This window comes from Saccopteryx bilineata, chromosome 1 (genome assembly GCF_036850765.1).
Source record: "Saccopteryx bilineata isolate mSacBil1 chromosome 1, mSacBil1_pri_phased_curated, whole genome shotgun sequence".
NCBI lineage: Eukaryota > Metazoa > Chordata > Mammalia > Chiroptera > Emballonuridae > Saccopteryx > Saccopteryx bilineata.
Window position 1 is genome coordinate 313,941,511 of NC_089490.1, and position 26,882 is coordinate 313,968,392.

The window sequence follows — 26,882 nt, forward strand, 5'->3', positions numbered from 1 at the left end:
TCTGGCTCATAAAAATTCATTGTTAATCGTTTTATTATAATGATAAGACAGATGACAGCTTTTCATATCATCATTACATTCATGCTAGGGATAATGCTTCCTCTATTAGATATGCTGCTTAATCTGTTTAAAACACATTATTTACTACGCTTGAAATATTTGGGCATGCTAGGTAAAATAAAAAATTATAAAACATTCCAATTTCTTTTTACTAAGTATCTAATTTTATACAATTTACACACAACTTTCAATTTTAGTAATGGAAACAACAAAATTATTTCACTTCTTGATATTAAATAACAAGACTCTCAAAACATGCACTACAACCGACTACCATAATAGATTCTATCATCAATATGATGGTATTGGCATTTTATATATTATGTTCCCACTTTAAATTAAATCCTATAAACAGGCAGACAATGAACAGGTAGTTCATTAAAAAAGGAATAAAAACAGCCAATAGTAACACTACCTTATCAACCTCATTTGTAATAAAACAGAAATTTTTAAAAAGGTACCATTTTTCACTTATATTGGCAAAAATTAAAAAAAAAAAAATCTAGTTTACCAGGGAATACGCAGGTGGAGGTGAGGTGATCACACATATAAAACTGGAAGTGTAAGTTGCACAGCAGTTTTGGAAAGCAATCTGGCAAATACTTATCAAAGCTCCAAAATAATTTAGTCCCTTTGAACCAATCATTCCATTTCCAGAAACTTTCTCAAGGACATCATTAAGCATGTACCTCAAAAAGTGGTTACAAAGATATCCACTGCACTGCTACTGACAGTAAAATCTGCAGACAATTAGATGTCTAACAAAGAGGAAAGATGAGCAGCTTGTGGGCCACCTCCCTACAGCAGCGGCAGGCTCCCCAGCCGGCCCTCCCTTCTTTCTCACCAAGACTACTCCCCAGAGTCCAGTGGTCAGATTTCTCAGTGATCTGAGTCAAGGGAAACGGAGGGGAAATCTGGGGACTTACAGGAAATGTATTCCTCACTGACAAAACTGAGTGTGAAAGGAGAAATAACCTTTCCTGACTCTCAGGTGCAATTTTACGAAGATGTGAAGCTGGAAGTTACAGCAGCAGCTCCTGACCATGAGACAAGCCTTAGGCAAGGCAAGCAAAACTGAAGCAGAGGCAAAAGAGTGTCCTTAGTAACACCTCTGAGCCATGTGTTGTGTGAGATAATACATGTCCTTGGTCACCTAAGTCAATTATATTTGGACATTGTTGCCTGGTCAAAAGCATCCCAATTGATATTAGCCATACAATAGAATCAGAACTAGTAAGTTTTGCCACAGAAGTAATTATGAATGATAAATGTGCAATTAAGACAAAAACATTACAAAATAGTATGTCCCCATTTTTTATTAAAAACAAGTATATTAATATGGATTCAAATTGCCAAGAAAGGTTTTAGAAATACATAGTTATCTCTGATATAGTTAGGTTTGAAAGACAGTAATTTAAATGCTTCCTTATTGCATTTTTGCACTTTGTTTTTTCTACAACAAGTATGTACAGGCATGCCTCAGAGATATTGCGGGCTCAATGCCAGACCACTGTAACAAAGCCAGCCATAATCTTTTTGCTGGTGGAGGGTCCTGTCTTCCATTTGTGAAAAATGCAACACTTGTGAAGAGCAGTACAGTGAAGCAGTGAAGCAAAGTGCAATAAAACAAGGTATGCCTGTACCATTTAAGGTTCTGCCACCCTTTCCTATGTCTTCTGTCAATTCTATATGATTCTGGAAAGAAAAGGTAAATGTGTATTCTACTAAGTTATTTTGAACTGGGAGTATGCTTTTTTAATAGGAATGTAAGTAGTTTTTCTTTTTCAAACTGTTTTGTAAAATAAAGTTTGATAGTATCAGGCATTTATTTTTTAGTGAGCACAGAATATTACAACAATTTCCATTTCCCTTTGTTACTTTATCATGACTTTGTACCATTTCGTATCAGAATTTCTTCTGTGAAACAAAAACAGTCCCAAAACGAAGGATCTTCTGGAGTCATAGGAACAGCAGATGATATTAAATCATTATAGGTAAGAATAGTAAACTGCCTCTGGGATGGTTTAGAATCATCCTCAGATGAAGCCTGAAAGGGAAAAATTACCTCATTGTTACACTGCGTGGTAATTTTACAATCAATTTTATGATTAGGAAAATAATAAAACCTAATTCATTTCAGTAATACTAAAGTACAACATAGTAGGATTTCTAAGTGTTTTTACTCTTTATATTAGTGTTGCCAATATAAAATATTAAAAAAAAATGAAATAACCTGATTCTCACAATTTTTGTACATAATAACCTGTAGCATTTGTTTTGGAGAGCAAAACAAATGTGGACATGAGTCACACTTCCACAAATTCTAACTGAGGACATGAATTGAAAGGGATTCCAAAATGTTAACAAGAAGGTGGGTTATTCTGATAGAGGGGAGTCACGAGGCCAACTTTTGATTAATACTCTAGACCAGGGGTAGTCAACCTTTTTATACCTACCGCCCACTTTTGTATCTGTTAGTAGTAAAATTCTCTAAAGGCCCACCAGTTCCACAGTAATGGTTATTTATAAAGTAGGGAAGTAACTTTACTTTATAAAATTTATAAAGCAGAGTTACAGCAAGTTAAAGCATATAATAATAATTACTTACCAAGTACTTTATGTAGGATTTTCGCTGTTTGGCAAAATAAATTCTTATAAAACAACTTACTATAGTTAAATCTATCTTTTTATTTATACTTTAGTTGTTCTGCTACAGCCCACCGTGAAAGCTGGGATGCCCACTAGTGGGCGGTAGGGACCAGGTTGACTACCACTGCTCTAGAGAGTGAGTCTGATAAAATTCCCATACCACAGAGATGCAAAACTTCTTTAGAAAATGACTCATTCAACACTGAACTTAAATTCTATCATATACTCTGAAATAGAGCCTTTGTTCACAACTGAACCTTTTTTTTTAACAATTCTATACATTTTAGTAAAGATACCACTTAAATTTTATATAGTGCTTAAACAAGGTCAAAACTTATTTAATGAGATTTATGTCTCACAGATATGCTAATATGGTTATCCCAATTTAGAATACGGAGAAACTGAGGCTCAGGAAGATCAACCATTTTGCAGACACTCACCACACAGTTTTAAATGATAGACCTAGGCCTGGAACCCAGCCTTCCGAATAGTATTTTTGTCCTTTTCTTATTATGTCAATGCTGCTGCCTAAACAGGCTCTCTCCAGTGAGAAAAAAGGAAGTACCATGTGTGTAAATGTTACAAAAACTATAAAGCTCTATGGAAATATAAGGTATTCAAAGTGCAGAGCTGAAGTCATATAGGACAGGTAACAAAGATAGCTAATAACCTTGCTTAGAGCACCTTCAAATAGGAGTCGGAGTCAGCTTTAACATGCCATCCCTTTTTAAGGAATTTTAATCCTTTCTTAATCTAAGGCAGGGGTCCCCAAACTACAGCCCGCGGGCCACATGCGGCCCCCTGAGGCCATTTATCTGGCCCCTGCTGCACTTCCGGAAGGGGCACCTCTTTCATTGGTGGTCAATGAAAGGAGCACATTGACCATCTCATTAGCCAAAAGCAGGCCCATAGTTCCCATTGAAATACTGGTCAGTTTCTTGATTTAAATTTACTTGTTTTTTATTTTAAATATTGTATTTGTTCCCGTTTTGTTTTTTTACTTTAAAATAAGATATGTGCAGTGTGCATAGGGATTTGTTCATAGTTGTTTTTTTTATAGTCCGGCCCTCCAACGGTCTGAGGGACAGTGAACTGTCCCCCTGTGTAAAAAGTTTGGGGATCCCTGATCTAAGGCATGGTCTGTGGACCAACCTATTTTTCTAGAGATTATATATATATAGATCATGCCACATTCTCTCAGATGGATTCCTTAAAAATGTTATGATCTAGTTTCAATTAGTGTAACATTATCAACATTCCTTAAATACTACTGCAGTTACAACTATATGTAGGCTAAGAGTCCTTGACCTAAAGTTTTATTTTTAATTTCTCAATTAATAGAAGTAAAAATTGGAAGAACTGAGATGGATGTTATGCCACAATATGACATAAGGTCTCTCACGTGTTTGATGCTATTAACTTTGGAAATAATTTAAGATAGTACTTTAAAAGAGGGAAGGGGTTCAATCTGCCAGATAATTCCACCACTCACCACCACCTGTCAACTTGGTACCCTCATACTCAAGATATTCCCTGGGCAGTAATCCACTGCTGCAATCAGTCAGGTAGTGATTTTCTTGAATTTCAATCGAAATTGTGACGGTATTACTACTTTTTTCTGTGTGACAAAGTATTTGAATGTAAAGCAGGTAACATACTTCTTAAAAATTTTCTGTAAAATCTCAGATGAGCTTAAGGATTTGATTACAAAAAACACTTCTAAACCTTTAATTTAAAAACAAATTTTAAAAACCACTCTAAAACTGATATAAAACCAAGTGATTATTTCTACCAAAAAAGAACAAACTCAATATTAATTCATGCTTTTAAATTAAAAGTCAGAGAAATCTTAAATCAATCTTACATCCTGATGTCTAGATCCATCGGGCTTCCTAAGAGCAACTGCAACAAAATGGTGCTCATCTATTTTGCTTTCCTAAAAAATAAAAGGTAAGTAAATACAGATTAATTACTAAGCATGTAAACTTAGATATACTTTTATTTACATCTTTAAAATTTCACTCTCTCTCTCTCTATACACACACTTATATTCTGCTGCTTCCCCCAACCATATACCGTATTTCCCCATGTAAAAGACGCTCCATGTATAAGATGCACCTTAATTTTGGGGCCCAAAATTTGAAGGAAAAAAAAAAGGTATTACATCAAGTTATTAAATTCAAGTTTTACTCATCATAAAATTCATACAACTCATCACTGTCAAGTGCAGGTAAAAAAAAAAAATCTACAACTACTGTATAAGAGGCACCCAGTTTTTAGACCCCAATTTTTTTTTTTTTTTTGTATTTTTCTGAAGCTGGAAATGGGGAGAGACAGACAGACTCCCGCATGCGCCCGACCGGGATCCACCCGGCACGCCCACCAGGGGTGACGCTCTGCCCACCAGGGGGCGATGCTCTGCCCCTCCGGGGCATCACTCTGCCGCGACCAGAGCCACTCTAGCGCCTGAGGCAGAGGCCAAGGAGCCATCCCCAGCGCCTGGGCCATCTTTGCTCCAATGGAGCCTTGGCTGCGGGAGGGGAAGAGAGAGACAGAGAGGAAGGAGGGGGGGTGGAGGGTGGAGAAGCAAATGGGCGCTTCTCTTATGTGCCCTGGCCGGGAATCGAACCCGGGTCCCCCGCACGCCAGGCCGACGCTCTACCTCTGAGCCAGCCGGCCAGGGCCAACCCCAAATGTTTTTAAAAAGGGCATGTCCAATATGTGGGAAAACACGGTAAGGAAAAGTCAAATACATTTTGACCCTTCAGTATGAACCCTGAGGCCATTTATCCGGCCCCCACCGCACTTCCAGAAGGGGCAACTTTTTCATTGGTGGTCAGTGAGAGGAGCACTGTATGTGGCGGCAGCACCGCAAAGCGTGGCATCACTCACATACACTACTACTTCCAGTGAATTGAAATATTGGTCAGTTGATGTAAATTTACTTGTTCTTTATTTTAAATATTGTATTTATTCCCGTTTTGTTTTTTTACTTTAAAATAAGATATGTGCAGTGTGCATAGGGATTTGTTCAGGGTTTTTTTGTTTTTTGGTTTTTTTTACAGGGACAGAGAGTCAGAGAGAAGGATAGATAGGGACAGACAGGAACGGAGAGAGATGAGAAGCATCAATTATCAGTTTTTTGTTGTGACACCTTAGTTGTTCATTGATTGCTTTCTCATATGTGACTTGACCATGAGCCTTCAGCAGACCGAGTGACCCCTTGCTTGAGCCAGTGACCTTGGGTCCAAGCTGGTGAGCTTTTCACTCAAGCCAGATGAGCCCTCAAGTCGCACTCAAGCTGGCGACTTCGGGGTCTTGAACCTGGGTCCTCCGCATCCCAGTCTGATGCTCTATCCACTGCGCAACCGCTTGGTCAGGCTCATAGTTTTTTTTTATAGTCTGGCCCTCCAACGGTCTGAAGGACAGTGAACTGGCCCCCTGTGTAAAAAGTTTGGGGACCCCTGATGTAGATCCTAACAGGAATTTTCTCTCATACCCATAGTGGCTACTAACTTTGGTTAATATAGCATGGAACTAGTACTTAAATCTACTTTCTGTATTCCCAATTTTTGAACTAATCCAATGTCTTTTACAGCATTTCCTCAACTCTAGTACCGGAGACAACCTAGGGTTAAGTGTTACATTCAGTAGTTACATCTTGCTAGTGCTTCTTTTGACATTGCTACTTTAAAATATAAGTCCCATTCTCCCCTTTTCACTAATAAAACACTGCTGACTTGGGGTCTGTCTGCTGTCACTTGAGTACTACACAGAGGCTGTGTCCTATCTAGAAACACATGTAGATAGCCATCTGCCCTCACTGGGGATGTTAATTTTTATATGTTTAAAACTAACATTTAAAAAAAAATCAGATTGCAATACTAGTTTATAAACATTGTTAACTACACACTATATAGCCTATGGAAAATCATGGTGGAACTTTATAGATAAGACAAAGAATATGCACCTTTCTATTTTCACGTATGTATGAGACAGTAGGATGGGGGAGGGAGGGGGCTTTAAAATGTAATCGATACTGAAGCAGTTACCAAGGAAAAGTATGAGTAACTATAAAAAAAAGTAAACAGGCCCTGCCAAGGTAGCTCAGATGGTTAGAGCATCATCCCAATATGTCAAGATTAAAGGTTTTGATCCCTGGTCAGGGCACACAGAAGAATGAATCAATAAATGCAGAAGTAGAACAACAAATTAATGTTTCTCTCTCTTTTTAAAATCAATACATTAAAAGAAAAAACTAAAAATTTTCACTGAAAAGCCACTTTACTAAGGCACATTTCCATAAGACATCAGGTGAAATAGGAAACTAATCAGAAACTGAACTATCATATTTAGGGACTCTATATCCTTTATCTTGTTTTTCTTATCTTCATACTTTAAGATATCAAAATGAACAAAAACTAAAATTCAGTAAGAATAAATTTAGAAAAATATATTTAAAGAGAAAAAAATATAACTAAGTATCAGAAAAGATTTAGTAGGTTATTTTCCCTTTAGCTCATGGCTGTCCTCCCATTCTATACACTGACTTTATTAATGAACATTATAACCTAGAAATGTTTCAGCTACAATTACTTTGGAAACCACTTAGCTCAGCAGTTGTGAAGTGTCTGTATCTTAGCAGAATATCGGAGGTAATCATGAGCAACAGCCAGTTTTCTCACTCAGTCTGCCCACTGAAATGCCAGGCCTGTTTTCTCCTTCCGGCTCTTAGCTTCCATTTCAGATATGCTAATTTCTTAAATGTTATTAAAAACATTAAGCAGATTTTAAAAAATCTTTTTCTTTATATAATTTTCACTTCGAGTGTTCTTTTGAGTCTGAGAAAATAAATGCCCCTTTTTCTCTGAGCATGTAGAATTTTACTACATATCCTATGATGGCACCATCCTTTAATTCCGCTTGGATGAGGGCAGCATCTGTAGCCTCTTGTATCACTTACTTGGGTGCCAGTAGATACCTTCCAGATGCATACCCGGAGTTAAGGTTGTTCCTGCAGGCATTCTTTTAATGCTGCCTACAGAAAGAGGACTTTTCCCCCCAGACTTAGCTAAATCAGTTCTCACGTTATAAAGAAGAAAATGTATGAATCCAAAGCAGTAAAATTATTCACTGGCTATATGCATTAATAAAACTAGTCTCCAAATGTAGTACTTATTAGGTATTTGTTCTGTGTTCAACACAGGCAACAGTACTTTCTCAAAATGGCCCAGGTACCTAAATTTTGTCATATGGGAAAAAATCTAGACATGGGGCAAATGACGTCTGGTCATGACTGGCTGTTTCAGGAAATGGTAGCTACACATTAGGGAAAGGAGAACAGATTGCAGCTAGTTTGTCCTGTGCTGATCTTTTTTTTTTTTTTGTATTTTTCTGAAGTTGGAAACCAGGAGGCAGTCAAACAGACTCTCGCATGTGCCCAACCGGGATCCACCCGGCATGCCCACCAGGGGGCGATGCTCTGCCCATCTGGGGCGTCGCTCTGTTGCAACCAGAGCCATTCTAGCGCCTGAGGCAGAGGCCACAGAGCCATCCTCAGCGCCCGGGCCAACTTTGCTCCAATGGAGCCTTGGCTGCGGGAGGGGAAGAGAGAGACAGAGAGGAAGGAGAGGGGGATGGGTGGAGAAGCAGATGGGTGCTTCTCCTGTGTGCCCTGGCCGGGAATCGAACCTGGGACTCCTGCACGCCAGGTCGACGCTCTACCACTGAGCCAACCGGCCAGGGCCCTGTGCTGATCTTTTATTTGGAGTCACATGTAAAAAGTAGGAACGACTGAACCTTCTCTGTACCTTATTCTCAGTTTACTAAAGGAACTAGGTAACCCAGTGTAGGAATACAAGGCAATTTATTCTTTCTCATCATTTTTCCCTTTAGAGAAGTTTGGACACTTCATTTTTCTCTTTCTCTGGATAAAATCTTGAACAGATGTCATAAAATGACATTTTTAGTCATTCTCACATATGAAATTTTCTCTCAATCAAGGTGCTTGCCCTGTTTGACCCAATTCAGTTTTATTCTCACCTCATAAAGAGCTTTTCCTCCCACCAACCCAGCTTAAATCTAATTGAGGTTTGGAAGCCTCCAATGGAAAGGGAATTGATTTCATCTTCCTTCCTAACTCCAGACCTTCCGTCTTCCCATTCACTATGCTGCCTCTGGTTCTTCTAGCCTGGGTGAAAATTTAGTGTGTACAAGTACAAATGCAAAGAAGGGCAGTGAAGATCACTTATGCCATGGCTGTACACTGAACTCATAGTCCTTCCTCAGCTCCAAGTTGAAAAGGCTGGCTCTTCAACTTGTGGGGTCCTTTGGAGATGCCCTAACAGGAACCTCCCCCTCCCATCTGTGTTCCTTGACTCTTGGTATGCTTTCCTTGGCTCTACAATCATTCTTTCCTCAACCGTAGTTCTGGCTGTCCACGCCAGCAGACTCATTCTATTACATTCTCTCTCCCATCCTGGGCCTGTTTATAGTGTAATAAACAATCGACACTTAAATATATGCATCTAAACATAGTTTCTTTGAGCTGATAAAACACTCAGGAGCATTTAGTAGAGCTTAATTGTTCTCCCATGGCTGCCTTCAAATGCGCCCTGACAGAGCTCCCTTCCCAGCTCCCAGACAGGCCTTGAGGCAAACCACACAGCTCTTCAGTCACTTTCAGCTTAAAAAATTTCATCTCACTCCTAAAGCATATATACAATCATCCCCCCTGGCCTCACCATGCTCTTCTAATCTTCCTCTTCCACTCTGGTTTCCTGAAAGAGGGAAACTGGAGAAAAGGGGCAGACTAATGACCAAAGCTGTTTAATTCAGATTTTAGAACTGAGTCGTTTGACATATCCAAATGGTAGCTTTATCTCAAGGATTGGGCACCTGTGGTATTTTTAAGCCCAGTGGCTACCATTTTCCACACCTACTGGAGCCACAGGAACTCAGATATCTTTACCACCAAAAAAACAGAAGCACAGCTGGCCCAGCCCGACTCTTCCCTCCCTCCCCACCCTGCTATTAGGCCTGTTACACCAGGCACTATTAAGAATAAAGGATTCCCTATTAGGGAAATGGTTGTTTTACCCTTTTTCAGTACCATATTACATATTTTTACATAATTTTGGTTACACATTTTTTTTATTTTTTATTTTTTTGTATTTTTCTGAAGTTGGAAACGGGGAGGCAGTCAGACAGACTCCCGCATGCGCCCAACCGGGACCCACCCGGCATGCCCACCAGGGGGCAATGATCTGCTGCAACCAGAGCCATTCTAGCGCCAGAGGCAGAGGCCACAGAGCCATCCTCAGCACCCGGGCCAACTTTGCTCCAATGGAGCCCTGGCTGCGGGAGGGGAAGAGAGAGACAGAGAGGAAGGAGAGGGGGAGGGGTGGAGAAGCAGATGGGCGCTTCTCCTGTGTGCCCTGGCCAGGAATTGAACCTGGGACTCCCGCACGCCAGGCCAACGCTCTACCACTGAGCAACTGGCCAGGGCTAGGTTACAATTTTTTTTTAATTTTATTTATTTATTTAGTTTTTACAGAGACAGTGAGTCAGAGAGAGGGATAGACAGGGACAGAAAGACAGGAACAGAGAGAGATGAGAAGCATCAATCATTAGTTTTTCGTTGCACGTTGCAACACCTTAGTTGTTCATTGATTGCTTTCTCATATGTGCCTTGACCGCGGGCCTTCAGCAGAATGAGTAACCCCTTGCTGGAACCAGTGACCTTGCGTTCAAGCTGGTGGGCTTTTTGCTCAAACCAGATGAGCCCGCACTCAAGCTGGTGACCTCGGGGTCTCGAACCTGGGTCCTCTGCATCCCAGTCCGACGCTCTATCCACTGCGCCACCGCCTGGTCAGGCTAGGTTACAATTTTTAATTTTACAGCTGCAACTTTAAATCCCATTGGTTCAACTACCATGCATACGTTAATAATTATGATTGTTTCCCTCTAGCCCAGCCCTTCATTCTATTCACCCAGGTATATCTATGGAATCTCAAATACATTCAACTTGACCACTAGTCTTCAGTTATGCAATAGAGAGGCCTATACGAGTCACAGAATTGATAACTTTTTTTTTTTTTAGAGAGAGCAAGACACAGATAAGGAGGGAAAGAGATGAGAAGCATCAACTTGTAGTTGTGGCACTTTAGTTGTTACTGATTGCTTCTCATGTGCCTTGATCAAGGGGCTCTAGCCAAGCCAGTGACCCACTGCTCAAGCTAGCATTCATGGGATTCAAGGTAGTGACCTCTGGGCTCAAGCCAGTGACCATAGGGTCACGTTGATGATCCCACGCTCAAGCCAGCTTCCTTCTCGATGTTTCAAACCTGGGACCTCAGCATCCCAGGTTGATACTCTATCCACTGTGCCACCACCAGTCAGGCCGATCATAACATCTTTGACATGTCACATCCTTAAACCTCCACAGACAGAACTAGGTTTTAAAATATAAATCTGATCTTATCACTCCCTATTAACACTTGTTAAAATCTTTTGAGAAAATTAGTGAACACTTTCCATTTTATCCGCTTATCACTAATTCTTTATTCTGACACTGACCTTCTCTGAACATAATTCCAGTGATTATTGCAGGAATAACCACAGTAGTAAGTGACCCGTTTTTTGGGTTCTGGACACCTGACACAAGCTGTACCAATTACAGTGACAATTCCTTGGCTACAATGACTAGTCAGAAGATTGGCACTAGACCCAAGCAAGGCCAGGGAGTTCCTTCTCCAGGACTTTCAGGACACAAAGGGAATTCATCAATCTCTGTAAAGTTTTATTCTGTAAATTTTGGTACATGTAAGAGTGGTAGGCAGCCATGTTTCCTGCTACACAAACCCAAGAAGTGAAGAAAGCTGATGTACAGAATAAGAAACAAGGGTGGAAAAAAACTGAAGCCTGGATGGCCTGGATGGCTATATAGAAAGGCAAAAGTAAAACATAAGAAAGAGAATTCTGGCCTGACCAGGCGGTGGCGCAGTGGATAGAGCGTTGGACTGGGATGTGGAGGACCCAGGTTCAACACCCCAAGGTTGCCAGCTTGAGCTCGGGCTCATCTGGTTTGAGCAAAGCTCACCAGCTTGGACCCAAGGTCGCTGGATTGGTCTGCTGTAGCCCCCTGGTCAAGGCACATATGAGAAAGCAGTCAATGAACAACTAAGGTGTTGCAATGAAAAACTAATGATTGATGTTTCTCATCTCTCTCTGTTCCTGTCTGTCCCTATCTATCCCTCTCTCTGACTCTGTCTCTGTAAAAAGAAAAAAGAAAGAAAAAAAGAAAGAATGAATTCTGAGTTTTACAGTCCCAAATTCTAGTTAATTCTCAGACCCAGTTACATGAAATACCCTAGTAGTCTATATAGTATCTTTTAGGCTTAAATGAGTTTATGTTAGGTTTCTCTCATTAGCAACTAAGAATTGCTAATGACAGAAATCAAATATAGAAAGAAAACAAAATCTTTAACCTGACCCATAATTCCCTGCATGATAGTACCAATCTAACCTGGAAACCCCTCATCACAGTACAGTCCAAATGTCTTCCTTTGGCTGTTAATATCCACAAAGATCTTCCTATTCCAGGGCCTCTTTTCCCTTCCCTTTTTACCTAACTCACTATGACTAATCTCTCAAGTACCACCTTAAATGCTGTATGTTTTCACAGTATCATTGTCTTCACCTTAGAGCACTAGTATTGGATTTCAACTATGTTTCGTGTCAAAGACTATCTTCCCCAATCACTCAAATGCACAAAATAAGCAAATCTTCCCAGTTTTAGTAATTGTAATAAATTTCTTACCTCAAATGCCCATTCTTTTTCTTCTTTTCCATCCAAAAACAAACGTGTCTCTTTATAAACCTGGCCTATATCCAGGTTTAACGGGGATATATCAAATTCAAGCCGCTGCAAATCAAATCCTAGTCCAATACCTATGGCTTTTATGTAGCTCTCTTTCAGTGCCTAAGATACAGAAAAAGATTTTACCTTAGAGCTTTTAGTGATAAAAATTTTCATGAAATCTACAGGCCCAAAACATCTAGACCTTTAACTCTATCCTACATTATTATGGCTTCACGCTATTGTTTTCACTCTGACAGTAGGTATGGAGAAAAACCAGCGGTGTAAACTTAAGATTGTAAATCATTTAGGCTCCCTGCACCTCCATTTTCTGATGTATGACATACAACAGTATTTTCCTCATAGTTCTTTTATAATAAAGTAACTAATTTATAAAAGGCTTATTGTCTTCTGACATATTATAAATTTCATACGTGTTTGTTAAATTAGGCTTTATGTGAACAAGTTCCTTTAAGATAGAAAACATTTATAAAAATTGATAAAATGTATTGTTGAGCTGTCATTATAAATAATGTACACATAAAAACCATAAAGTTCCCAAGTAATAACTTATTTCAAAGAGTGTATGAACTACCAAGTAACCAAAAAACTTTTTGCTCCTGTTTTTTGCAGATAATGAAATCATCAGAGATTTACTCTCAAAATTAGAAAAAAAAATATACCCAATTCCTATAAAACACATCCAGCTGAGTCCATTCATCCTTAAAGCTTCTGATTGTTTCCCATTCTTTGTTGGTAAACTTTCTTTTCATAATATGAAAGAATTCTGAAATTGAACCACGACCTGTCAATTGAGGAAACAGAGAATTAAAAATAGCCATTCTATTACCAAACCTGTCAAAGACAGCACATAAAAGAAAACTATAGGCCAACCTTACTTTTGAATAGTCACAATAATCCTAAACAAAGTATTAGAAAATCAAATTGAGTTGAGAATTAAAAATAACACAATGAAAGGATCTGACTAGCCCAGAAAAAAGATGGCTTAATAGGAAGTGAAATTACATGAATTACTAAGTATTTAAAAAGAAAAACCATATAGTTATATCAAGACACCCCCGAACTTTATAAAACTTGAAGCCAAACCTGTTATAAATCTTAGTTAAGAGGAAATTTCTACATGTTAAGACTATCATGAATCCAAAGAACTGTTAAAATAGAGCAATTCTACAAGTTAAAATTTTACTTTGAATATAAAACAGGAAAAAAATTACAATTTCTTTATTATAATTTCTTAGAAATGAGGAGAAAGCGGAAAATTATTCTTTCATTGTGAATTATCACTGTGACTGGTAAGTTTACTTATTTCCTTCAAAATAATTGTTTTATGTTACTAATATGACTTCATATAAAACAAATTTTAAGTTCTATTCTTTTGGAATACTATAATATAGGCTCATTTTTAAAAAATCTGAAGTATAACCCTAATTCCATGGTTACAAAGACAAAAAACATTACACAGCACTGTAAAAATAAATGGCAAAAAGGATAGAACTCAAAGGATCTCAAAAAGTTAAGGGCTAAGACAAATTAAAATACACAGTATGTCTTTCATATCATATTTTTCATTATAATTTTGTGTTTGTCTCTTTTTACTACTATTAGGCAGGAACTTTCTATCATCACCCTTTTATTCTAGAGGTATGTAAAATAAATACAAATATCAACAAATATGTATTGAACTAATGGTTAAAAAGCAAATCAGTCATGGTTCTTGTCCTCACACACTTACAGCTTAACTGGCCTATCAGAAAGCCTGGGCCCTGGCCATGAATAGTTCAGTTGATTATAAAATGTGGTCCTGATATGCCAACGTAGTATGTTTGATCCCCAGTCAGGACACATACAAGGATCAACCACTGAATGAATGAATAAGTGGAAGAGCAAACTGATGTCCCTCTCTCTAAAATCAATTAAAGAAAATAGAAAAATCCAACCCTGGCCCAAGGTAAGTAAACACAATTGTTTACTATATCAATAAATGGATGTTAACTACTATTTGGTAAGTTATTTCCTAAATGTTCTACTGCCCCATTATTTTCCAGAAAACCTTTTGAAGGTAATTCCTCTGCAGATTCTGTTAACGTAGCTTGTCTATTCTAACTCCAGCTCCCATTTCTAAAATCACCAAATTCAAAATGACATTATTAATTGACTGACTACAACTCTTAAAAAGGGACATCTGCCAACATAGTACACCTGGAAAAAAGATGTCAAACTCCCTACTTAATGCTTTCCTGGCATTTTATCACTAACCCTCCCATAAGAATTCAACAATTAGCACTCCTGCTATGATTATTCACTCTAAAAATGCCCAAGTGCTAGATAATGGATCTATTATGATAAGTAAAATTGACACTATCCTAATTTTCAAAGGGAGTTTATAGTTTCTCCTACAGAGCAATTTACACCTTTTTCATGTCATGGCACACAAACTAATTACTAAAATTCTGCAGCACACACAAAAAAACCCCCAAAACAAAAACCTATATAGTTTTTGCAGATATGACAAAAAGAAATAAAGGTTTAATTTTGATTCATTCATACTGGACAGCTAATGTGTTGGCTGCTATCATCTTTTATTTCACAATTTAAGGGAAATAAGGTCAGTTAGGTACTGCATGTTTAAAAATTCTATGGCAAACCAACGAAAATCGCTGTTCCACAGTAAAGAAGCTCTTTTCCCCTAGTTTTCTCAAGGGTAGAGAGAATATTAAGAGTAGTTCTCCCAAAATTTAAGATTCCCCACCAACCCCATATTTGAAAATAATCTCGTTTAACCAAGAAATATAACTCTATAATACTACATAGCCCTTTAGTTCAAGACAAAGATCATTTATTTTCAAGTTCATTCAAGTTATTTAATTAACCTATGTACTCTTTAGCCCTCTCTTCTCAAAAACATTAGAATCCATTTTATGAATTCACTTAATGTCTACTGTTTGTTATTAATACTATCACTTCCTAAAAGTAGCCCAGCAAAGCTATAAAGTCATTTTATGTACAGCACTGAAGTATTAAACTGAGATCTTAGGAATTCCAGGGCTATGAATCCCTTTGATAGTTTGGTGCTTATTCCTTAAGGCCCTTAATAAAAACTGTCTTGGTAAAATACAAGCATCACTATTATAAACTGGCTTGACAAATTACACACTCAAGAAAGTAAAGCAAGCAAGCAAGCTTGCAAAAGTGATAAAAGTAAATCTGAAGATTTTAAACAACCAGAGCACCACAGGCATATAAATTATGAACTATTTCCTCTTGAATAGATTCTGGCACAAATAGTGTAAAATAATAACAATGGAAAAAATAGCTACCCTGGATCTGGAAGACAGTATAATATAATTTCAGTGGAACTGTAGTTGAACAGAATACTATCCAAGAAGCCTAAAATATAAAAAGATATGCCTGTCGGCTATACAGTCATTTTATTTGTTGGTTTCTTCAAGTTATAATTTCATAACCTTCAAAAAGCCCTCTGATTTTTAACTAAATGATGTGGTAATCAAGGAAAAAATTTAAATATGCATACTAATAAAAAACTGATTAACATAAAAAGCAATCTAGCACAACCACTGGAAAGCAATCACATAACTGATTATGCACGGTTAAAAGTATCTGATTTGAGGGTTTTCATATACTTTTGATAGCATCTTATTTATTCCACAAAATAAGAGATTTGACAGCAACAGAGAAAGATTTTGTAAATATTCAGCCAAAGCACAACAGCACCACACTGTGGCATCATGGTGGAAATACACAGTAAATGAGCAATTTTCAGTACAAGTACTTGTTTATCTAGGAAATTGGAATTTAAAAAAATAGGAAATACCAGAATAGTATATTTGTCCTTTAAACTATCTGAAGACAGCACAATTATTGGACCTATAAATTGGCAAAGTCACCTTATAATACCATCACATATTCATGTCTATTATAATCTTCATTTTAATCATCCCATTACCACACATGTAAAATCCTAAGTATTTACCCATATGAAAGACAAACTGACTGAAAATTTATATAGAACCATTAATCAAGTTTTAAAAAAATCAAATCATCCATCTTACAGCTCAGTGTTTAGGAAAAAGCAGTGTTAGATCTCTAAATGTCACAATAATCAACTAATCAAGGTCATATAGCAAGTAGGAAGCTTCTTAAACATACAATAGTAACCTACAGCAAAATAACTTATAGTCAATACCCTTAGCTGCTATTGCAAGCCTACAGAAAGAAAGTCCTACTAGTCCTACAACCTCAAGGCCAACCAACATCAATCTCATTCCAAAACAACACATCTGTATCTCAGTTAAAGGCTGACATTGTTAAAGGGGCCAGTTATTTTAGGGAGGAATTGAGCAATGTCCACCTGTGTGCCTCAAAGTAATGAAATTTAGCTTTGGATAATGAAATGTACTAGAAATTCTAGTAGGTTTATTTTCTAAGTACTGAATTACATGTAATCTTGCTTTCATGTGAGGTGACTGTATTCTAAAATTTGAGTTAATACGTGCAAAATAATGCTTGACTTATTAGCTCACTTGTCTGGGAATTTATCCAGATATAAACCCAGAATACAACAAAAATGCCTGAGCTGCTACTATAGGTTTTAAAAAATACCATAAAGCCTGTAGTATGCTACTGATGAAAGAGCTCTTTAAGCCCTCCATACACGTGGTTTTCTATAGTAAAAACACTAGACTGAGATATGACCTAGGCATGAAACTCAATTTCTTGGGCAATTCTAAACTGCAGTTGCTCTAAGTGTTTATACTTAGATGGGCATTAAGATTAACCTCTGGCCTTGACACTTATGTAATTGCACTGCTGCACTATAAACTTGGTTGAGACCCATGACCCTTTTTCCATCAACTTCCCCTTTTAAAAACAGGAATGTCTACCCTATGCCTGCCCTACCAATGTGTTTTAGAAGCAGATGATCTGTACTCTAGTTTCATAGGTTCACTAAAAGGAGAGAAATTTTGCCTCACATTGCATCATACCCAGACATTCACCCACACCTGATTTAAATGATTCAGACAATCAGATTTGGAACTTGTTGATATTCAGATGAGACTTAGGATTTAAATTTAATGCTGGAATAGTTTAAGACTTAAGGATGCTGGGATGGGGTGACTTTATCTTGCATGTCCGATGGATATAAATTTGGCAGGGCCAAAGGATGAACTGTACTGGATTGAATAGCGTTGCCCAAAATTCATGCCTACCTAGAACCTCAGAATGTGATCTTGTTCAGAAATAAAGTTATAATCAAGGTATAATCAAGTCATACTAGATTAGGGTGGGCCCTGTTATTTAACGACTGGTTTGCTTATAAGGAAAAATATTTAGATACACAGAGAAACTATAAGGGAAAAGGTCATGTGAAGATGAAAGCGCAAATAGGCCAAAGAATGCCAGATTGCCAGGAAATGAGGAAGAAGCATAGGAGTTTTCCTGACCTGGCAGAGGGAGCATGGTCCTGTTAATACTTACACTGACTTCCAGCTTTCAAAACTATGAGAGAATAAATTTCTGTTGTTTTAAGACACAAAGTCTGTGGTACTCTGTTAGGAGTCCTAGAAAACTAATAAATACGAATACAATTTAACTTAAATGTACAGACACACTTAAACACTCCTAAGAGCTTTGGGTGTCATTCCCTGGAGTCAAATGTTCAAATTCTGACTCCATCACTTATTTTATTTATTGTGAGGCAGACAGAGACAAGAGAGAGGGACAGATAGGGACAGACAGGAAGGGAGAGAGATGAGAAGCATCAATTCTTCATTGCAGCTCCTTAGTTGTTCATTGATTGCTTTCTCGTATGTGCCTTGACAAGGGGGGGGGGGCTACAGCAGACCAAGTGACCCCTTACTAAAGCCAGTGACCTGAGGCTCAGGCTGATGAGCCTTGCTTGAAACAGATAGCCCGCACTCAAGCTGATGACCTCAGGGTCTTGAACCTGGGTCCTCCACGTCCCAGTCTGATGCTCTATCCACTGCGCCATCGCCTGGTCAGGCTCCATCACTTCTTTACTGTTAATTTTCATCTCTGTGCCTATTTCTTAAAGCTATAAATTAGGGTCAAAGACTTGGGTATATTAAGGAATAAACATGTGAAGTGTCCAGAGATTAAGTACTTAATGTTAGCTCTAAGGTTGTTGGGGTAGTTGTTACTGTTATATGTATGTCCTCTTTTGTGAATTATTTTATCAAATCCTTTATCCATTTCATTTATCAAGTAAGTCTTAAGTGATTTTTCATTGATACTCACAAGCATTTTATATATTAACTATATTAACCTTTGTTATATTTGCCATAAATATCCCCCCCACCCGGTTTGTGAAGAGGAAAGCTATAATGAATGCAAACACATCTGCTGACTTAGTGGTTTCTTGACTTGTGGCACCCTTTTTAAAGAAACCTAACCAAATATACCACCCTATGTTTTAGTAATTGTTATTAAAACCTAAATCTAACTATATTTTTGTATAGTATGAGACAAGGATCTAATGGCTTTATAATTTCATTCATAAAATATGTTGGTGCCTGACCAGGTGGTGACACAGTGGATAAAGCATCAGACTGGGAGGCGGAGGACCCAGGTTCGAGACCCCGAGGTCGCCAGCTTGAACGCGGGCTCATCTGGTTTGAGCAGAGCTCACCAGCCCCATGGTCAAGGCACATATGAGAAAGCAATCAATGAATAACTAAAGTGCCACAATGAAAAACTGATGATTGATGCTTCTCATCTCTCTTGCGTTCCTGTCTGTCTGTCCCTATCTATCCCTCTCTCTGACTCTCGCTGTCTGTTAAAAAAATGTTGGTTACAACCATTGTCTTTGTTGGCTCTGTAAATTGCATCTAATATAATGTTGTCCAAACATTACCCTCTAGAAATCATCTGGGAAATTGTTTACATATAGAATACTTAGTTTCATCTTAACAATTCTGGTTCAGTAGGTCTAGGTGGTTTCAAAATAGCTGATATTTTATTTTTAATAAACATCCTGGCTGCTTTTAATGTAACATTAACAACTACCACACAACCTTAGAGTACAGCTGAGTTTGAATAACAGAGGTTTGAAATGCAAAGGTACACTTACATGTGGATTTTTTCCAATAAATGTAGTTGGTCCTCCACATCCCAGGATTTCACATCTGTGGATTCAACCAACCACAGACAGTATTTTTGATCCAAGGCTGAGAATCTATGGATGCAGAGGGCTGACTGTATGCACCGTTCTACATCATTTTACATAAGGCATTTGAGCATTTACAGATTCTGGTACCTGTGAGGGTTCCTGGCACCAGTCCCACAGATACCAAGGGATGGCTACAGTTAAGTTGTTGGGGAGTCAAAAAGTTATACACAGATTGTCAACTGCATGGGAAGCTGGTGCTCCTGAGGACTGCACTGTTCAACGGTCACCTGTACTTATATCTAGGCTGAAGTGGATGAAACAAGATAATGTATACAAGGCAAACAGTGTCACACAAATAAGATTTTCTCAGTATATTACTAATTCTCCATTACGACCTCACTCAAACCCTCTGTACAATGGAAAAGACCCATTCAGTAACTGGGAAGGAGGAATACTCCCTGCCAGTGATGACCGGTTTTTTCATTAAGAACTTCAGAGTACAAAGGGAAGTGATTTAAGTTACTTACAGGCTCTAAAGCTCCAGGCTTAAAAAAAAATGCTTTAACTAAGTACATCGTGTAAAATGCAGAGCTAGAAGAGTGTAGATAACCTAGACAGTAATGACAGTGGAATAGACTGCAGCAGGAAGAAAGCTGAAAACTGAATCTCAGTGGGATAGAAATGGAAGAGAGAAAAGCTAGAGAGAAAAATGGAGAGTGAGGAAGAAGACTCCAAGGAAGAACTATTTTTAATCATAATTCACTGATGAGAACAGTTTATATTTTAAATAGTATCTGATATGATATGTAATTACTGGTTTTCATTGTGGTTGTGTACGTTTTTCATTTTTCAACAAGTCTAGTATTTTCAGCAAAACTGAGAACTATCACTTGTACATTAAATACATATGGAGCACCTGCTATGTGCTAGGCACTTTTAGGTACTAGGTACACCTGTGGTAAATGCAAAGAAGCATGGTTCCTGAGCTTATCTAATGAGGAAAACAAATAATAATCAAATACTAAGTACTAGTTACAAATGAAAAGGGCCACAAAGGAAAAGCAGATCAGCTGGTTAGGAAAATCACTGATAGGAGACACTGGCTTACTTTTCATCCTTCCAGTCTGAGGTACCGAATGAAAATATGGAGAGCAGAACAGCAGAGGGAGCAGTTTTTTGCAACCTTGAACAATAAAAGTATGCTATATCCAAGGTAATAAAAGAGTAGATACAAAAAATAGTGAGCAGAGAGAGCAGCTAAAATGCAAACAGAAGAGATAAATCACATTAAGATAACAACAGCCATGTTAAATGGATTGGATTATATTAAGAACCAATCTAAAAGTTTTAAGAAAACTGCTGTAGGATTGTTTAAAGGCCACTCCAACTTTGTATTAACTAGGTGAGTACAAAAGTAAGAAGGGGGAACCAATTAGGAAACCATTAAAATATATAGTACAGGAAAGAAATAGATCCTACTACATTCCTAGCTATCAAATAATAGCACCACTTACCTTATAACAGTTTTCTAGAAAAGTTCTATGATAATCATTTCAAAGCTCTTAAAGTAGTATTAAATCTCAAAATATTGAGTCATTTGTGCTGCCAATTAATATCCTGCCAAGTTTAAACTAACGATGTAAAGCTGAAAATAAATGTAAAACCATGGGAAAAAATCTTGGTCTTTCCCCAAACTATCTTATGTTTTCTTATTTTGTAAATATGGAAATAAAACTGAAGCATTCATAAAACTATGCCTTCTTTTACATTTATAATATATAATGGTAGATAAAAATTAAAAAACAAGAAAAAACCAGATTTTCCAATTGGGTGTAGCAAATTACAATGACCTACACAACAACTCACCTCCCAGGGTTAGGAATGTACTGCACTGCCAGTTCACTTATATCAGGGTCCTCAATCTTATACCTGCTGGCCTCTAGACAGTCATTAAACAAATTCTGAATACCAACTATGCACCGGTCGCTCTTTTCTAAAGTTCCTTTCTCCATTAAGCAAATAAAGTGGTGGTTGCAATAATCTCTTTAATTGTGGCCACCTGGCTAAAAAGAAGAAACCCAAAGCTTCCTAGATCCAGTAAATATATTTTCTCCTGCCCTGCCACAGCAGTAACGGGAGAAGTGGGTGGAGGGAAATGATATACACCTAGTAGAAAGGGCTAATGTGACAAGCAGGAAAGACTCCACAAGTTTCTACATTAGGCTTACCTGCTGACAAAATGGGAGTAATAAAACTGAGTTTTTCAATATATTTTGCCCTCAAAGACTGACTCTATCCTCAGAGTTGATAATTAAAAACAATGTCCAGTACAAAGTACAATATTTCCCTTGTTGCTGTCCTAAGTTTTACCCTCCATCACTGTTCCATTTCTTTACTTAAGTCTCATAAGCAAAACAATTCAAATGAATTGCCAGTGAAATAAACCAGTGTCTAATTCCCACCTTGAAAAATGATGTCCAGTCAGACTTCAGAAATTGACCATCACTAGTGATGACCGGAAAATATCTTTTGCCCTATGTTTTACTGAATATATCACAGCTTTCTGGCAACAACGCAGCCAAAGAACAGAAAAAGGCCTAGATACTAGGATTAGTCAAGTAAGATAATAAAAGTTGGGAGTAAAAAAGTCTTAATAAAACAAACTAAATGTTCAATCAATGTTCAATTATCTTCCTATCATTTATTTAAAGTTTCAATTAGTAATGAATTACTTGTTTTTCCAGTATTGACCAAAGCCAACACTGTCCATCATGGCAACTGATAATAAAAGGTGTCTTACAGTAAGGTATAATTTCCAGGCAGCTTATCAACCTGATGAGCCAACCTATAATGTATAATTATGCTGACTGCACTTTAAGGAGCAATGGCTTTGCTGATAATTTCTGATTTTAGGAAAAGTTCACATAGGGACAATAAAAAACCATGGAAGTTTATGGGCTCATACCAATGCTCACTGTGAATCCTCTACGCCAGGGGTAGTCAACCTTTTTATACCTACCGCCTACTTTTGTATGTTAGTAGTAAAATTTTCTAAATGCCCACCGGTTCCACAGTAATGGTGATTTATAAAGTAGGGAAGTGACTTTACTTTATAACATTTATAAAGCAGAGTTACAGCAAGTTAAAGCATATACTTTAAATAATTACTTACCAAGTACTTTATGTTGAATTTTCACTAAGTTTGGCAGAATACATCTTGATAAAACTTACTATAGTTAAGTCTATCTTTTTATTTATACTTTGCTAGTTCTGCTACCGCCCACCATGAAAGCTGGAATGCCCATTAGTGGGCGGTAGGGACCTGGTGAGTACCACTGCTCTACGCAATGGTTCTTTCAGAATAAGCCTTCAATGACACTACTGAAAACCAGATCCACTCCTAAGAAAAATGCACACAACATATAGCAAATAATTTCAATAGGTGAAAATAAAATGACTTGCTGCTCATCCAGGGACTCAGGTCAGTAATCCTTGTTATCACTAGCACAGCCTCTTTCTGAGCAAAGAATACCACTGTAATAAAAAGATTTTATGAGCAAGTCAGAGAAAAAAGTAGTTAGTGGGAAAATTCAAGGTAAAACACTGACAACAAAAGTGAGAGATGAGTCAACGCCATACTCTGAAATCTTACTATATAGCAGCACACAGTATTTATTCATTTGGTAAATATTTATTGGGCATTACATTATTATGACCCAGGTAGGGCACTAAGAGATGTGATAGGATGCCAAGAATTGTGACAGTGACCAAACTCAGATGTGGCTAACAGTTTCTGCTCTCATGTGGCTTATAAGAACCATGGGAATGACAATCACCCTGCTAAATAATTATAAACAGATGTTACGAGAATGCAGGAAATACATTTTATGAGACAGCCTACAACAAAAGAATCCAGCTTAGATGAAAGGTTTACAAAGGCTTCCCTAAAGACTGAGGCGAAAAGTAACTAATAAATAAAATATACAGAAATTGGATTGAGAGATAAAATTAATACAAATCTTCCCAACTCAGGGAAACACAAATCCTGAGGTTGAAGTAGCGGGGACATTAGTAAGTTGCACGACAAAATGAGGACTTATGCTGTTTCTCTTAAGAGTTTTCTCCTTGGCTTGTTACTTACCTTTTGATAAAAATAATGTATCGTATACAGTGGTACCTTGACATACAAACACACCAACATACGATTTTTTTTTTTTAAGATATGAGCGAAATTCCGAGATACGAGTCGTGATTCGGGAAGCTGCCGCTAGTTGGCATGTTGGCGCACGGATCGGCAGTTTAATATACGAGTTGACTAACTTACAAGCTCAGTTACAGAACAAATTAAATTCGTATTTCTAAGTACCACTGTATTCATTTTAGGATGGATGGGACAATTAAATCTGACAGTATAAGCAAAGCACTTAGTAAAATGCCTTGGCACGTAGTAAGTGCTCATCAAATGTTAGTGATGATGAAAATTATAGTTAAGAGAGCCTATGTTGTAGTAACTCCCTGAGCTTATTCAGCCCCACAGTAAGTTAGTTCCTACAGCCAACAATTACAAATTACTAAGGCAAAATATAAGCAACTTATATATTTAATAATTGCTAGCTCATTTTTACTTATATAAATGTGTTACAAAGAACTGTAGATATAGCATAAATGTTATCTTTTCCTAAGAACTATAAGATTTTATGATTGAGATTATCTTGTAAACAAACCAACAATTTACTGATAAATTCTGAGAAACACTTAAGTGAAACAAAGTTCTTAAAATATACTATGCTTTTGCCCTGGCCGGACAGCTTGGTTGGCTAGAGCGTCATCCTGAAATGCAGAGGTTGTGGGTTTGATCCCTGGTCAGGGCACATGCAGGAACAAAGCAATGTTTCTGTCTGTCTCTCCCTTCCTCTTTAAAAAAAAAAAAAAAAAATATATATATATATATATATATATGTATGTATGTATATATACACACTATGCTTTTGAATAGAATGTCACTCAACACTGACTGGAGTCCAGTTTGATTTCATATCTATTATATAAATAAGACAAAAAAAGCTAATGAAAAACTGTTCTTTACAAATTTAAGTCTTCTAAAATAGTTTCAAATACAGCCTTACTTAAGCTGAGGTATAATTCAAAAAGAAAATCTTTACATTTCACTTAGCCTCTGGAAAAGTACTGTATGACTCCCCAGCAATTGAGAATCTATCCTTTGTGTAGAAGTCCATTAATATTCAAAATATACCCTTTTTGGATATATGCTTTCTCAAATATACCTACCTTTGAATACTGAACATTTTTCCTAAACTTCACTATCTACTTTACATCTCCTAGCCTGAGATGAGTCAACAGGCATGAATGGAGACAAGATACTTAACTAGGTACCACAAAAATGCAACATTACCTGGAAAACTAGTTTTCATTATATCAATTCCAACTTGTAGCTCAGGCTCAGCAGCAAGTACAGCATAGTCCCCCTGATGTGAGATGTTAAAGTTGAAATTGGGGTAAGGGTTCAATGAGTCTTTCGCAAGAACTGGTTTTCCTTTTGCAGTTCTTTGTAAACGAATATTATTCCAAGGGATATTCAATTTCTCTGCAATTAATTTCCTTATCATCAGACGACCAGCCTGTTAATAAAACATAAACACTTGGTATATATAAGTACACTGCTTGTAACATACAAAGTAGTCTATTTTTGTGGTTTCTTAAGTATTTCTTTAGGTTTTAAAAAAGTACACTGCATCAGGATTTCAGCAATGTTTAAGCAGATAGAAGAAAACGTTAAGTCTCTCCTTAGCAATTCTCTCCTCTCAACAGATTACCAATGTTAACAAGTAGGCATTCTTCCAGTCTTTTCTGTATGTATCTAAGTATATAAGCACATAATTCATAAGCACATAATTTTGCCATCTACGTATATGAAATTCTATTATATGTAGTATTCCACCATGTATAACCTTTTTAACTTGTCTTGGGGATTGTTTCCTATATGTACGTAACCATCTAGTCCTCACACTTTTACCTGTAGCATATTTAAGAGTATAAAGGAACTATAAATAGATTACTCCATTATTGGACATTTTAGGCTGGCTCTAGTTTTGCTATTACAAAAAATCCCTCAATGAACTAACCCTGTTGTATGTAAGTCTGTGCACATGCACAAGCATTTCTAGATACTACACACCCATCACTCAGTTTCAGCAACTAGTTATGCATGAGCTATCCTTATTTCCATTTGTTGCTTAAAAATATATCAAATAAAATAATTCTAGTTCCAATGCTGTTCCTCAGGCCATGCAGTCAGGAAGGTAGGCCTGGGACCTCAACCTCCGCGGTTTGCAGGGTCCCGGGTAAAAGGCTGGACCAGGCCTCTCCCAGGTCCAAGGAGCGCAAGGATAAACCAAGTAATGCCGTCAACATTTTGGGGGGCCTATCACGTGCAGAGTGCCCTTGGAGAGCGGTGGGATATTTTTTGGCCCACGCAAAAATAAAAAATAAGCTACAAAAACATTGCGAAGAAAAAAAAGTTCACAGGCTTTCACTACACCTAATTTTAGGGTCTAGCAGGGTCTCATATCATTTACGACGTGGGAGGGGCTCATTTTTGCCGCGAGCGCGGTCTCGGACGCCACGACAAAGGCCGCAGAGACCAGGCCGCGCAGAGGCTCGGCGGCGCGACCCCTGCGGCCCTGGACCCGCCCCAAGTGCGCTAGGAGGGAGCCGCCGACATCAGGGCCGCAGCGGGTCTCCAGAGCCCGGCCCGCCTCCCCCAACACCTGCTTCCTCGGCTCAAAACACCAAGACCTGTATGTAGTACCATGGCTGCCTTGGCGTCCCGGGCAAAGACGAACTGGCCAATGCGCTCCTTCTCCTCAGGCTGGATCGATCGTACCGCCAGCAGCCATTCGGCTCGGCTTGGCAGCCACGTGCCGCAGGAAAAGGCCCAGCGCACGCCCTCCATTGCTGGTACCAAACAGAACCGCCTGGCGTGCAGAACCATACACTGAAAACGAACACCTCCACCACCTCCGGCCTGATGGCGCTGACGCTATCGTGGCCCCACCCCCTCCTTCCCGACGTCCGTGCGGCGGGGGCGGACGTCACGCTACGTCCAAGGGCACGTTTCCCCACCCC

The 26,882-nt window shown here is 38.1% G+C and overlaps 1 protein-coding gene across 1 annotated transcript; it reads right to left on the minus strand.

The window, feature by feature from the left end:
• Window positions 1-26,820, minus strand: AASDHPPT (aminoadipate-semialdehyde dehydrogenase-phosphopantetheinyl transferase). Its single transcript, XM_066247589.1, has 6 exons — window positions 26,566-26,820; window positions 25,150-25,375; window positions 13,252-13,373; window positions 12,530-12,691; window positions 4,574-4,645; window positions 1-2,107 (listed from the first exon to the last, which is right to left on the minus strand). The coding sequence occupies exons 1-6, from the start codon at window positions 26,746-26,748 to the stop codon at window positions 1,943-1,945; spliced, it is 930 nt and encodes a 309-aa protein (XP_066103686.1). The 5' UTR covers window positions 26,749-26,820; the 3' UTR covers window positions 1-1,942.
• Between the last annotated feature and the right edge of the window lie 62 nt (window positions 26,821-26,882).

What these genes read in the sequence shown, in the direction of transcription:
- AASDHPPT (XM_066247589.1), bottom strand. Translation starts at nt 26,748, where the DNA reads ATGGTTCTGCACGCCAGGCGGTTCTGTTTGGTACCAGCAATGGAGGGC. An exon ending in GGGACGCCAAGGCAGCCATG is followed by an intron (nt 25,376 to 26,565) that starts GTACTACATACA and finishes TTTTATTAACAG; the next exon opens with GCTGGTCGTCTGATGATAAG. An exon ending in ATGGATCTAGACATCAGGAT is followed by an intron (nt 2,108 to 4,573) that starts GTAAGATTGATT and finishes TTTCCCTTTCAG; the next exon opens with GCTTCATCTGAGGATGATTC.